General features: G+C 36.2%; 2 protein-coding genes across 2 annotated transcripts; one reads left to right on the forward strand and one right to left on the reverse strand.

The window, feature by feature from the left end:
- The first annotated feature begins 5,632 nt into the window (after positions 1-5,632).
- On the forward strand, positions 5,633-8,467 carry LOC121755733 (putative pentatricopeptide repeat-containing protein At3g08820). The gene is made up of 3 exons (XM_042151102.1): positions 5,633-7,936; positions 8,124-8,190; positions 8,281-8,467. Exon 1 carries the CDS (start codon positions 5,709-5,711, stop codon positions 7,734-7,736), a length of 2,028 nt encoding a protein of 675 aa, XP_042007036.1. The 5' UTR covers positions 5,633-5,708; the 3' UTR covers positions 7,737-7,936; positions 8,124-8,190; positions 8,281-8,467.
- Positions 8,468-8,529: 62 nt separating this feature from the next.
- LOC121755735 (classical arabinogalactan protein 9-like) lies at positions 8,530-10,692 on the reverse strand. The gene is made up of 2 exons (XM_042151103.1): positions 9,974-10,692; positions 8,530-8,802 (listed from the first exon to the last, which is right to left on the reverse strand). The coding sequence occupies exons 1-2, from the start codon at positions 10,574-10,576 to the stop codon at positions 8,716-8,718; spliced, it is 690 nt and encodes a 229-aa protein (XP_042007037.1). The 5' UTR covers positions 10,577-10,692; the 3' UTR covers positions 8,530-8,715.
- Between the last annotated feature and the right edge of the window lie 4,217 nt (positions 10,693-14,909).

Consider the following 14,909-nt stretch of genomic DNA (forward strand, 5'->3'; position numbering starts at 1 on the left):
AACAATCTCGAGTAGGTACCTAGTCTCTGTGGTTCGACCCCGCTCTTGCCGCTTATACTTTGTAATATTTGTTGCATTAGTGAGAAATTATAAATCTTGTTGAAAGGAGGAACACATGCACACGACACACGTGCAAAAATTCCTCATCTTCATCGATCTACCGCAATCACAAACTGGCGCCGTCTGTGGGAAGGGCGATTGCGATGGCGACTGCAAAATTCGATTTAGAGAAGTTCACCGGGAAGAATGACTTTGGTCTCTGGAAGCTCAAGATGAGAGCCGTGATGATGCAGCAAGGGCTTTGGGAGATCTTGAAGGATACCGGAGGCGGCAATTCCGAAGGAGAGGCTGCAGATGAGAAGGCAACCGTGAAGAATCAAGATCTCCAGGGTCAAGCCTATAGCACTCTGATTCTTAGCCTTGGTAATAGAGTGCTCCGCGAAGTCTCCAAGGAGGAGACGGCTGCAGACGTTTGGGCCAAACTTGAGTCACTATACATGACCAAGTCACTGGCAAATCGCCTCCATTTGAAGCAGAAACTCTTTACTTTCAAGATCTATGAAGGTAAAAGTGTTCTGGAGTAACTGGAGAAGTTTGGGAAGTGTGTAGACGATCTTGAAATGATCGATGAGAGGATCAAAGATGAGGATAAGGCTCTGATGTTATTGAATTCTCTTCCCAATTGCTATGAGCAGTTCAAATGTGTGATACTCTTGGGCAGAGATTCGAAGATAACATATGAGGATGTAGAAACTATATACATGGAGCAGCCTGAGGGTTTTGTCAAGAAAGGAGATGAGGAAAATGTGTGTCTACTTTGTTGGGACTACCGCAGCGGAAGACACGGAAAACAAATAGGTCCTTACGGATCTATTTAGGTGATTATGCATTCGATTCCAATTTCATGCTATTATTCTAGATCTATAGATGAAACACATCAAAACACATACAACATGACGTACATATGATTGTTACCTCTTGATCCGCCATAGGATTGACATTGCTAGCTGCACCTCCCGATGATCCTTGATTTATCGACCATGAATCTTCCACTTTATTCTCATGTCCTTGATTATTCATCTGTGTGGACGGATCTCATAGAATCAATAATAGTTTGATGAGATCTAGGAAGAACACCACACAAAACAATCTACCTCGATTCAATTCTATGGATTAGAATAAACAAGATAAGACAAGAATCAAAACCCTAGATCTCCCTTTGGTGAGGATCGAAAATCAAGGTGAGGGAGAGAGAAACCACACGAGTTGTGGCTAGGGTTTAGAGTAGGAGAATTGTGTTATGTCTTGTGTGCTAGGGTTTCCACATCTTATCACTATTTATAAGCATGGACTAGGTTTGGGCTAGAGTGGGGATCCAAGGAATGATATAAATGTTGGGCTCACCCATTAGACAAATATCTAATTAAACCAATTGACCCATGATTTAATATATTATCAATGGAATATTATTTTGTTCCACTAAAGAATAATATTGCACTCCCATCTAAATCACCAAATTACAAATAACTTGGGTCCATTTTATTTTATAATATTTTCCGCGTTTAAGATTATCTTAATCCATCAATTTAATTCTTTTGTCTGCTACGTGACTTGAATTAAATTAATTCTCCAAAGATTTTTTCCAGTTTGAAACATTATTTATTATTCATGGAATAAAATTCCAACTGCGTAGATTTCTGAATAATAAATTCCTTTTTCAAACACCTCTTGGGGATTTAATCATACCATACTGGGCACTCGAATTCTATGAAATAATATTCCAATACCTTCATGTTATTCAATTACTACCACTCAAGATATCATGTTTGAGTTACGTGCAAACTCTCCCATGTCTATAAGTCAAAGTGGCGTTTGATTAAATAAACAATATTGATATTAATTTCATAGACTAGAAAATACTAAAATTTCTTAAATATATTCTTTCAGTAGATAGCAATAAAGAATACATTTCGTATTAGATCCTTTCAATGCTTTACCACACCGGTGTTACTAATCTCTTCTTAGGTAAGAGAGAATTATCACAAACACCGCAATCATACCAATAGGTAGCCAAAGTCTATCTAGGTTGTGAATACGTTTTTCTTCTTACTAGATCTGGTCAAGTCCCCTACTGGAAAGCTCATGAGGATTCGTCGAATTTCCCTACTTTGACCTTCTTAGTAAGAAGCCTTAGACTTGTTTATTATATTTCAATAAATAAACCATTATATTATATTTTTTATTCTCATAATTAGGTAAACAAGCGGACGTGGCGTTTCTCGTATACATGCACAAGCTGACTGTACAAATGCATATATGCTTGAAGCATCTTTTAGTATATAAACCCCAACATACTTAAGAAAAGTTTGTATGGGCTTAAACAGAGTTCTAGACAGTGGTATCTGAAGTTTGATCAGTATATGCAGAAAATAGGATTTGAAAAATCCAAGTATGATGATTGTGTTTATATTAGAAAGATGGATGGAGAGGTCTCAACTTATTTATTGCTCTATGTTGATGATATGCTAGTGGCAGCTCCAAGCTGGGCTGCAATAAAGAAGGTTAAAGGTTAGCTGCAAGAAGAGTTTGATATGAAGGTTATTAACAATCCCAAGAAGATCTTAGGAATAGATATCATCAGAGACAGAGGCAAAGGGGAGCTGAGATTAACTCAGAAAGACTACTTTAATGAGGTACTCAAGAGATTTCAGATGCATGACTCTAAGCCAGTCACACTTCCATTAGCACAACAGTTCAAGCTTAGTAAGGAGCAATGTCCAATTACTGAGGATCGGAGGAGGGAAATGGATGAGATCCCTTATGCTAGCATTATTGGAAGTATAATGTACAGCATGGTCTGTACAAGACCTGATCTTGGCCATGCTATGAGTGTGGTGAGCAGATTCATGACTGATCCTGGCATAGAGTACTGACATGCTCTTAAATGGTTGATGAGATATCTAAAGGGAACTACTGACTATGGTATAGTATTTAAAAGAAGTCGGAGTGAAGGTGAAGACCAGTTGATAGGTTTCTCAGACTCATACTATGCAATGAGCTATGACACTCGAAAGTCACAATCAAGTTATGTTTTCACATTGAATGGTGCGGCTGTGAGTTGGAAGTCTTGTCTGCAATCAGTGGTAGCTCTTTCTACTACAGAAGAAGAATATATAGCTCTGGCTGAGGCTGTGAAGGAGTCATTTTGGCTCAAGGGAATCCTGGGAGATTTTGGAGTCAAGCAAGATTTAGTGAAAATCAAATGCGATAGTGCAAGTTCAATTTGTTTGACTAAACACAAAACTTTCCATGAAAGGAGAAAGCATGTGGATGTGAGACTTCATTTCATTCGGGATGAGGTGAATAAGGGAGCAGTAAGGGTAGCAAAATTGTCAACGGATGACAATGCTTCAGACATGCTGACAAAATTGATCCCCAACACCAAGTTGAGATATTGCTTGGAGCTGATCGGATTGAAGCAGAACTAGAAGAGAGGGAGATGGAGAAGACGGTCAGAACTTGTTCATCAGTCCCAAGGTGGAGATTTGTTGAAGCGGGGTGAGAGTTAATGAACAAGAATAGAAGCTCAAGGACCTATGTGCAAATAACTATGGGAAGGTTGTTAAAACGGTTGAGATGAAGTGTGAAAGCTCATGTGTAGGCCGAGACTCCAACCGTGGAGCTGAGAGTACTACGTCGAGGACGAAGCCGGAAGCTCAACAGCGAGGTCTCCCCCACGCCGAGGCGAGCATACGACGGTTGGCCAGAGAATCGAGACAAGTCACACAATGCGCGATACCCGAATCCACAATCAACTACAAGAAGACCTAATCAAACACATGTGGGCGAAATTCGGCAACGCTTAGTGGTTTTTTAAATTTTTAGTATTTTAATTATGTAATTTTTAATTTTTAGGATTTTAATTATGTCGTTTTTATTTTATTTGTCATTTGTAATATTATTTAGGTTTTTTTAATGAATTTTAGTATTATTGAAATGTTTTTGTTTAATTAAATTTTAAATTAATTGTGCTCGTCCTTACGGAAGAGCGCAGCTGTGGGTGTTGTGCTCTTGGCAGAGAGCAGGCAGAAAAAGTGGGGCCGGACCCACAACCGTGCCGCTGGCAAGAGCACGGTTGTGGATGCTCTTAATTACATTACATACTTTAATATTTCCCTTTTATTCTCTAAATTACAAGCTATCACTTACTGCTCTTTGTTCCCATCCAGCCGACATATTAGATTATGGAGTATAGAATTAACCAATAATGAAACCAAATTAATGGGCTTCAAATATCCCACTTGATTTAATAATTCCAAACCATACATATATACTTTATCCGTTACATCATAGTGAAATCATTTCATCATTTTAGTATGTTTCACAGTAGTAGAGTTATTTCTTATTTTATTAAAAGTCATCATAATTTTTTCTCACTTACTTTTCTCTTTTCATCTTTCTATCTTTTTCAGTTACTACTTTATTTATTTTTTATTTAACTCACTTAACACAATTTTTTTTTTAAAATTGTCTTATGAAAAGAAACGATTTCACTGTCGTGGAACAGATCGAATACTAATAGTAATTATTTTTACTTGGAAACCCTCATTTGACTTGTTCACTTCCATATTTTCTGGTTCATTCAGAGTAATGCCCATTGGTACCTACCCATAGTTCTAGGAAATGATGTGATATTGCTTGACAATTATTCATCATTTCAAGGTGCACATTACTGTTAATTAATGGAATTAAAAACAAAATAATATATTCTGTGCATGCGTGTAGGGAGTGTCGGTAGAAGTAATAAAATGGAGAGGGAATTAATGTGAGGGCCATATTAATGAGAGCTGCAGTAATTAATATTTAATGCTACCTGTGCGTGTACTCCATATTATATCCTTCTATCACATAATTCATAATTGAATGGTGTTTCTCCATTTATAAAGAAATATTTAATTTAAATTTCAATATTTAAAAAAAAGGTTTCTTACAGAATTTTTCACAGATTTCATAATTTAATGGTATTTCTCCATTTTATAAAGATAAATTTTAATTTCAATATTTTTGAAAAAGGGGTTACTTATATAATTTGTATATCAACAATCCCATTAAATCCGTCAGTAATCAAAGTTATCGACGGATTATTGACTGATAAAATTACTATATGAATTCGGTGTTGATAAACAAATTATGACAAAAGTTTTATGACTTTATCATTTAATTTTTATGTTACTATGTGCAATTTCATATCCACTAATATGATAATAATGACTGTTTATACTATGTCACTATGTGGAACTTTAATTCCACTAATATAATAATGATGATACCATAGTCAATTAGTCACTGCATTTTATTATTGCTGTTGGGATTATAAGTTTTGTAAATGTAGGAACGCACTCATCAATAGATAGATTATTCGATTGCTAATTCAAATAATGTTTTTCCAAATAAGTAAAATTAATAATGATTTATTTTATTATGTTGTTCTGATGTACTATATAATACTTCTTCGTGATTCCTTTTATAAAATTATTTCATATCATATTTTCAATTACTGAATAATGCCCATAAATAGATAAATATCAACGTGGGCTACAAGACAGAAGGCCCAATAATAATTAAAAAAGCACAGCCCAAAATGTGCTGCCACGCAAAATGTGCTCCGGTCTTCAACAGAGTGAATTCCTAGAAAATTTCAGCCTTTCATGGCGACACTGGAGATCAACGCGGCTCTGTTTCAAAGTTTGAAATCTTTCATCCAGCTCAAGAATGTCCACGCTCGTCTCCTTCGGTTCAACCTTCATCAAGACCGATTTATTCTCAACATGCTTCTAAAATCCGCCTTTCATTTCAACCGCCCCGACTACGCCGCAACGCTATTCAGCGAGACGCAGCCCAATTTTCATTTATACCACACCATGATTCGTGGGCTTGTTTCAAGAGATCATTTTGACGACGCCATTAAATACTTTCACGTGATGTACCGTGAGGGATATTGGGCCAACAATTTTATATTCACTTTTGTTCTGAAATGTTGCTTGAAGAATATGGACATTAGACTTGGTATGAACATTCATTCTTTGATTGTGAAACAGGGTTGTGAGTATGATCCACATGCGAGTACTGGGTTGGTTGGATTGTATTCGAAATTGGAGTGTCTGGTTGATGCGCGGAAGGTGTTCGATGAAATGCCTGAAAAGAATGTGGTTTCATGGGCTGCGGTTATGAACGGGTATGTTAGCGTTGGGAGGTTCAAGGAGGCTATTGACTTGTTTAGGGAGTCGCTGGAGGCAGGTTTGAAGCCGGATAGCTATACACTTGTCAGAGCATTATCTGCTTGCAGTCAGCTAGGAGATTTGGTGGCTGGAGAGTGGATTCATAAATATGTGGTGGATAGTGGGATGGGGCTGAATGTGTTTGTGAATACTGCGTTGGTGGATATGTTTGTCAAGAGTGGAAATATGGAGAAAGCGCGTGCCATATTTGATGGGATGCACGAGAGAGATGTTGTTACTTGGGGCACTATGGTGCAAGGTTATGCAGCTTATGGTTTTCCAAAGGAGGCTTTGGAAGTATTTCGTATGATGCTGAGAGAGAATTTAGGGCCGGATCACTATGTCATTGTCGGGGTGCTTTCTGCTTGCGCTAGGCTTGGGGCTTTGGAGCTCGGGAAACAGGCTTGCAGCATGATGGATAGGAACGTTTTTCTGTGCAATCCTGTTGTGGGGACTGCCTTGATTGACATGTATGCCAAATGTGGAGAAATGGCTCTAGCTTGGGAGGTTTTTGAAGGAATGAAAACCAAGGATCTTGTTGTTTTCAATGCCATTATTTCTGGTCTAGCTATGACTGGCCATACCAAAACAGCATTTAGTTGTTTTGGTGTGGTTCAGAAATGTGGATGGAATGGTGACGGGAACACGTTTCTTGGTTTACTCTGTGGATGTGCTCATGCCGGACTTGTTGATGATGGGCATCATTTCTTCAATGGAATGAGTGACTTATATTCTTTGGATCCTACTATTGAGCATTATGGAAGCATGGTTGATCTTCTTGCTCGAGCTGGTTTATTGAACGAAGCTCATGATTTGATCTTGAGTATGCCAATGAATGCCAACGCCATAGTTTGGGGAGCTCTGTTGGCTGGATGTCAGATGCACAAGAATACTCGATTGGCTGAGCATGTATTGCAGCATTTAATCAAATTGGAGCCGTGGAACTCGGGGAACTACGTCCTTTTATCAAATATTTACTCGGCTAATAAGAAATGGGATGAATCAGAGAGTATTAGGGCAGTTATGCAAGAGCAAGGGATTCAGAAAGTGCGTGGCTGTAGTTGGATAGAGGTGGACAGTGTTGTGCACGAGTTCCTCGTTGGAGACACATCCCATGCTGTGTCAGATGGGATATATGGTAAACTCTCTGAGCTGGCTAGGGAGCTAAGAGCAGTTGGTTTTGTGCCTAGCACGGAATATGTGTTGTTCGATGTAGAAGAGGAGGAGAAGGAGCAGTTCTTGGGCTGTCACAGTGAGAAGTTGGCTCTTGCATTTGGCCTAATTACAACGAAAGAAAATTGTGTTATCCGGATAGTTAAAAACCTCCGTGTATGTGGCGATTGCCATGCATTCATCAAACTCGTGTCGAAGATTACAAGGAGAGAAATCATTGTTCGTGATACTAACCGGTTCCATCATTTTGTCAACGGGTGGTGCTCGTGCAGAGATTATTGGTGAATCGTTACATCCATCTAAACACAGTGTTAGACAAAGAGGAAGCATGGCCACAGAAGTTTGGACTGATGAAGAGCAAATGGTCTTTGATTTATACTCTATATGCGATGATTTAGGCATGGCAAGGTCTTGAGATGTGAAACACCAACAATGCATCCACAGAAGCTAAAATGATTGAGGCGTACTGATCTAGCCAGGACCAGGTCATTTGGTTTCTACTGCTTCGTTTTAGTTATGAATATTTAGTTTCGTGAATTTTTTTTATTCAAAATGTTTATGTTATCAGTCAAAGCCCAAGTACTCTATTTTGTGCCTGAATTCTTCTTTAGGTATGAGATTATTATAAGCAAGTAAGAAACTGCTCAAATTGAGTTTTTGTAAAATGAACAGATTTTGGAAGGCATCAAAATACTAAAGTAGATATCAGCAAGACTCAAGAGTTGAGTCCAATGCAAAGGTGAGAAAAACTGTGTTGCATTTTTCATCTTATGCTGTTATTTTGTTATTTGACACACTAGTTTTCTTTCCCTTTATGTGTTTTATGCAGCCAGCAAACTGTTGATCAGTTCAAATGCAGCAGTTCAAGGTAATAGTGAAAAAACTGTTTGATTATGTGTTCTGAATATTTTTCTGTATGGTATATTTTTTTTAAACTATAAAATGTAGCCTTTACACTTACTGTAAGGAGGTGATCACTACTGATTAGATAGTGCAAATATTGTCCATCTCTTGTATATTTGCTCCTATTTAATTGAATTAAACTAAATTCAACCATGAAAATTAAAAGGATCATGGATAATAAAGAAATGAGAATAAAATGACTGGAGTAGTGAGTACAAGAAAGAATCCAAATCAATGTATAAAATCAAAGGTACATCCAAAAATCTCCACAAACAACTAAATGTCGAGAAATAGATAAAATAGCATAATACATAAATGTGGGCTGTGATTCAAGCATGGGAAAAGGCCCAATTAGAGTAATCTAAGCCCAGACCAAAAACATCAAAGCCCATCCCAAAATAGCGCTGCCACTGACCAGCTGCGCCACGCCCATTGGATTTGCTCCGCTCTGTCATTATCAAACGACCAAATTATGTTAACATTCATTAAGATTGAAAATAATTACCATCTGCTTTTTTAGAGTGCTACTACATTCATAATTTAACTTTGGATAAATTATTGACTTTGTCCAACCGTTTCAGTATTATGATAAAAAAAACTATCTGAGTCTATCATAATTAGCGGAAAATATTCTACGTTATGGCGTTATAGGGATGAGACATTTCGATGATTATGATAGAATGTGATCTTTTCAAGTAAAAGACTAAAGTAATCAAGAATGATTACACAAATTTATTCCTAGAAATGTACCTAAGGGGTCATAATACTTGTAACTGCATCAAACTACAACTCTTGCATGTCTAAATCATGTGTTTTACCAATTTAAAACATAAAAAGGCATTAAATATGAGTGGCATTTTAACAAAATAGGGAAGCACTATTCATCAATCTCTTCGTTTGTGCATGTTGATTTTATTACCGGTTCATTTAAAATAATTCCTATTTTCATTTTTAAAATAACTATGATGAGTAATTGGACTCCAAGCCTTTTCTGAAATTTTGACATAGATAATGCAGATTTCAGCAAAATGAACAACTCAATCTATCAGCCATTCGATTAAGTGGGACATAAAGCATTTTCTTAACGTTAAATAAAAGATAAGTCTGAAAATATTTTATTAAAAACGTTGAAATTGAAGGCAAAATCATACTAGTAATAGTTAAATCCCTTAATTCTCGAGAGCTGTGTTTTTGTAATTAGTGTGGTCTTGAGCTCACCCAATCCCGACTCCCTATAACATTGGGAGTAGAATATTGTTACGTGTTAAAGAAATTAAAATTGTCTTGTAGTAGTAGTAGTAGTAGAAGAATATTAAATCAGTTGAAGAGTAATGGATTTTGAATTTATTTAGAATATTTTACAAATCATACTACTTACTATCTACATGAATTTAGAATTTACTCCATATAGAATAAGTTGAGAGATTAACACGACGTCGGTGTGCCGCATAACATAATTGAAAATCCTAATAATACTATTCTAATTCTAATTAAATACGATTTGAAATACTATGATATTGGATAAGTTCAAATGTTAAGATGATATTTTCCCTCGACTTTCTACGCAACAATGTAGAAATAGCACTTAGAGATTTGACATAATAAACGGCGAAACGCACCTGATCTGTGGCGGACGGAGCAGGAGAGAGGCCGGGGAGACTGGGGCCCGGAGCTCCGGTCGGCGGCGACGGAGGGCTTGACAGCACCGGCGACGGAGCTGGAGATGTCGGCTTCGATGGAGCCGCGGCTGGAACAGAAGCTGGCGGGGAAGCAAGCGGAGCCGGCGTAGGAGCGGCCGGCGGCGGCGGTGATGGCACCGGAGGCGGCGGCGATGCTGGAGGAGGAACGGCCGGCGGCGGCGTCGCAGGCGGCGGCGTGTTCACCGGAGGGGGAGGAGAGGCGACCGGAGTCGGAGGCGGAGTGGCGGCGGGTGGAGGAGCGGTGGCCACCGGGGGAGGCGAGGTGACTGGCGGCGGCGATGAGACCGGAGGCGGAGTCGCTGCTGGCGGCGGAGTAGTGGTGACCGGCGGCGGCGTTGCTGCTGGCGGCGGAGTGGTGGTGACCGGAGGCGGCGTTGCGGTGGGAGGAGTTGGAGTTGGTGGAGCAGGAGTGGTCGCAGTAGGTGGAGTAGGCGGAGCTGGAGAATTCGTCGGGGATTGGCCGTCGACGGCGGCGGCGGCAATGCAGAGCACGGCGGTGAACAATAGCAGGTTGGGAGCCATTTTGAAGGAAAATGCGCCTGCTAATGTGCGCACCGGTGAGTGAAGGTTAAGACGAGGAGGCTAGTGAAGGCGGGTGTGTATATATATTGGACGAGTGTAAAACGTTTTAAAGCTGAAAAAGGCGTATTCGTAAGATGTGGAACCGTAGAGGAGTATAAAGAAAGGTGGCCAATATATTTTGGTGAGGCGTCGGGTGTATGCAACAAACGATTTCTTACGAAATCGATTGTCTGCAGTTAGATGCATGATTGCATTCCACAAAACTTTTTTCTCTATACCTAATTAGTGAAAATATTTTTATTACTATTTGGAATTTATAACAGCCTCTTCCAATTTTGAGTTAGCGCAATTGTTGATCATCAAAAGCTAACAATAAGAAAATTTCACAATTTCTTTTATTCCAATTTTGTATGCTTTGTTTAATTTCATAATTATGAATGATTTATCGTAATTAGTACTTAATATATTTATTTTTTAGAATTTCATGCCATTTTAATAGATATCCTTCGTTGATAAATCATCAGAGGAACCTATGACCTCATGCTTAAGGGACGGGGTGCTGAATCACCACGCCAATCATGTTGGTTCATGTGATCTAAATATTTGTCACACGATGCATCGAAAGTTAGTTTTAATATTGACGGGATGTACTAAAATGACGTAAAGTGATTTTATTTTTGTAACACATTGAGTGTCAATAAAAGACTTAAGTACTCACTTCTTATGTGCACCATGCGTGACAATTATACTACTTCTAGTATTAAAACGTAGAGTGAACTACAAAAATAGTCCTTGGACTATGAGTTTATCTCGTCCATAGTCCTTGGACTTTAAAAATATCGTCAGACATCCCTAAACTAAGGGTTTATCTCGAAATTGGTCTTTGTGCCATATTTTGATACGAAAATACCTTTTTGAGGGTTTAGGCAATTTGGTCTTTTTGCACTTTTAACATTTTGAATCTGATATTATTTCAGTAATGCATTAAATCTGATATTATTTCAAAATTATCATTCTTCTTCCCTTTTGTCATTCTTCACTTTGTTTATTTACTTCAATATTAGATTTAATTTTATAAAATTAAATTTTAAATTTATATTTTTAAATATCAATAAATTTTTATTAATTATTAAAATTAATAATTCATGGACACTATAAACATTGATTAAAACTATTAATTTTTGTTATTTAATATAATATTCAGTTGAATCAAAGAAGTACAGAAAAATAATACTATTAATCATGATGGAAAAATAAGAGCTATTCTACTTAGCCTTCATTTGGTTGTTATAATTGCTTGTGATTATATATTATGAAGTTGACTAAAAATTTGATACTACTAAAAATTTTATATAGGAGTATTTTGTTTACACTTTCTAGTTAATTTTGATTATTTTTAAATAAATAAACGAAAATTATATTAGTCTTACATTAGATGCATATTATTATCGTGTTATATGATCTATTTATGATTAAAACTATTAAATATTGATTAAAACTAAGTAGGTGTCGGCATACTTTATTGATTAAATATTAGACACTATCAAATATTGATTAAAACTATTATTTTTTGTTATTTAATAATTAATAAAATTTATATTTAAAAATCTGAATTTAAAACTTAATTTTATAAAATTAAATCTAATATTGAAATAAAGAAACAAAGTGAAGGATGACAAAAGAAAAGAAGAATGATAATTTTGAAATAATATCAGATTTAGTACATCACTGAAATAATATCATATTTAAAATGTTAAAAGTGTAAAAAGATCAAATTGCCCAAACCCTCAAAAGGGTATTTTTCGTATAAAAAATGACAAAATGACCAATTTCGAGGTAAACCCTTAGTCCAGGGATGTCTGGCGAGATTTTTAAAGTCTAAAGACTATGGGCGAGATAAATCCATAATTCAGGGACCATTTTTATAGTTCACCCTAAAATGTAAAGATAAACTACTATTACACCAGCATGTTTGGCGAGATTTAAACACAATAGTACTTTTCAATGAAGAGAGTATTGTGACTGTAAACTGAGACAGGTTAGTTATAAATAATAATGATTCACATCTTACGTTAAATTAAAATTCAAAATACAAATAATGCATCATGGGAACGACATGAACATTAGCCCACACAAAATTGTGGGCCAAATATTATATTTAAAATAGTGAAATTCAATCAGATAAGCTTTTGTGTCTGGTAATGAGTGGGCTGATCCATCCTGGAAATTTAAATCATAATTAAAAATATTTGAAAAAAGACAATGGAAAAAAGAATACAATGCTTACATAGCAATTTACCAGCCTGTGCTAATCATTTAGTGGATAATTGATGATTGTGGCCTCAAATAACGACACCTTTTTCTAATCGATTCCATTCAACGTTTCAATTAATTTGGTTTTTTGACTAATATTACTCCTATTTTCTGTAATATTTTGTGAAATTAAAGTTTAATTTGTTCTAATGAAAAAAGGTAATTTTGTTCCTGACTTCCAGCTGTACAAATTTGAAGTGACAGAAAAACAAACATGCATGATTGATGGGAATGAAACATATATCGCACCCAACTCCATTGTGGGGACTATGAATAATTGTTAGACTATCTTCTATCTACTGGCAGTACTTTATATTAGTATTAAAAATCATAAATTTTGAGTGAATTGTGGTACATTTAAGAATTTTGAAAGTGGACTTCCGTCCCTGAAAGTTTGTCCCAATTTACTATTTTGATCCGTCTCTGAAAGTTTGTCTCATTTCACATTTTACCATTTTAGGTAGTGGACCTTATATTTCACTAACTCATTCATACTCACATTTTATTATAAAACTAATATATAAAAGTATGACTCACATTCCACTAACTTTTTCAACTCACTTTTCATTAAATTTCTTAAAACTCATGCCGGGTCAAAGTGGGACAATATTTGGGGGACGGAGGTAGTAATTTTTTTTTGAAAGTGTACAATTTTCCCATCCTAAATAAAAAATTCCGTAGATTTTTTTATTTCACATGGCTAGTCCTGAAATCTATATGGCTTAGTAATTAATTTTATGTACTAAAAATAAATCAGGGAATTAATGGTTTGATAGGTATGAAATACTTAATCCATAACAGTTTATATTCATTGTTTTAAAATTATAGATGCAAGGATTATAATGAATTTGATTCATTAGTACATAATTTTTTTTTGAATATTTCACGTTACATGTCATTTTCAATTACTGTAGTTGACGATCTTAATATATCTAAATAAAACTTTGTTGATTATTTTCCACATAAAATTATTTTTATTTTATGAGTATTTTAACGAAATCTCAATTACATATACGTTAACATGAAATTTGCACGAAAAAAATACTCCAATTTATGTGTATTTATGCCGACTTTGCAGTATAATGTTGTTCACTGTATTGTTAAAATGACAAAACTTTGATTGTACATATTGGTTTAAGTTCAAGGCATATAAAATGTCGAAAAAAATATACTACTAATACTTAAGTACATTTTTTTTAATTTGTAATGGTATAAATGAAAAAAAATATCATTACTTGATTTACAAGATAAAATCGAAATAAAGAAAAGGAAATGAGGCACGGTGTGCAAAGGGCAAGTGGCGTAGATTAAAAGGGAAGATGAATTAGGTGAAGGTCCATCAATTCATGTGTCAAAAGTAGGAATGATTATTATTCTGCAGCATCATTAATAATTAATTACACCCACCAACATTTCCATTTCACTCTTCCTCCTCTTCTATAATTACACTCTTAATTGTTAATTAATGCATTTCTTTATCCCACTTTAATGTGGTGTAACGTGGACTATAAACGTTCAAACTTAAAATTTAGTGGTTTGGACTCATTATGTAATCAAATTTCTTTTTATTTCTTTCAAATGAATGAAAAGAAATTGAAAGTTGATTAAAACTATAGTAATCAGGATATTTTGCCATACTGAATTTACAGTCAATCAGAATTTAAGAAAGTAAACTTAGAGAAATTATTTATGCAATGTGATGCTGTATAAGGGCATCCGCAGCAGCGTCTCGCTGTGGGCTCGGTCTCGTCCCGGCAAGATGAGCCCGCAGCGAGACGCCGCCGTAGCCTATCCGTCTCGTCGCTTAGCTCGTTGGGGAGGGAGGGTCGGCGGGCCATCTCACCACGCACCACGCAGCGAGCTCTGGCGCGCAGCGTGACGCCCACTCGCCGCCCCGCGAATGGGCGTCGTCATTGCTGACGCAATAAATATTAAAAAAAAATGATTTTTGCAAAAAAAATTTAAAATTTTAAAAATTTCAACGGTAATATTACTGTTTTTAAACGGTATTTTTTTTTCT

The sequence above is a fragment of the Salvia splendens genome, chromosome 11 (assembly GCF_004379255.2).
Source record: "Salvia splendens isolate huo1 chromosome 11, SspV2, whole genome shotgun sequence".
NCBI lineage: Eukaryota > Viridiplantae > Streptophyta > Magnoliopsida > Lamiales > Lamiaceae > Salvia > Salvia splendens.

Bases quoted from the DNA above. Each gene is read 5' to 3' on its own strand.
- LOC121755733 (XM_042151102.1), top strand. From the start codon at position 5,709: ATGGCGACACTGGAGATCAACGCGGCTCTGTTTCAAAGTTTGAAATCT.
- LOC121755735 (XM_042151103.1), bottom strand. From the start codon at position 10,576: ATGGCTCCCAACCTGCTATTGTTCACCGCCGTGCTCTGCATTGCCGCC. The intron at 8,803-9,973 runs GTGCGTTTCGCC...TGATAATGACAG, and splicing joins CTCCGTCCGCCACAGATCAG to AGCGGAGCAAATCCAATGGG.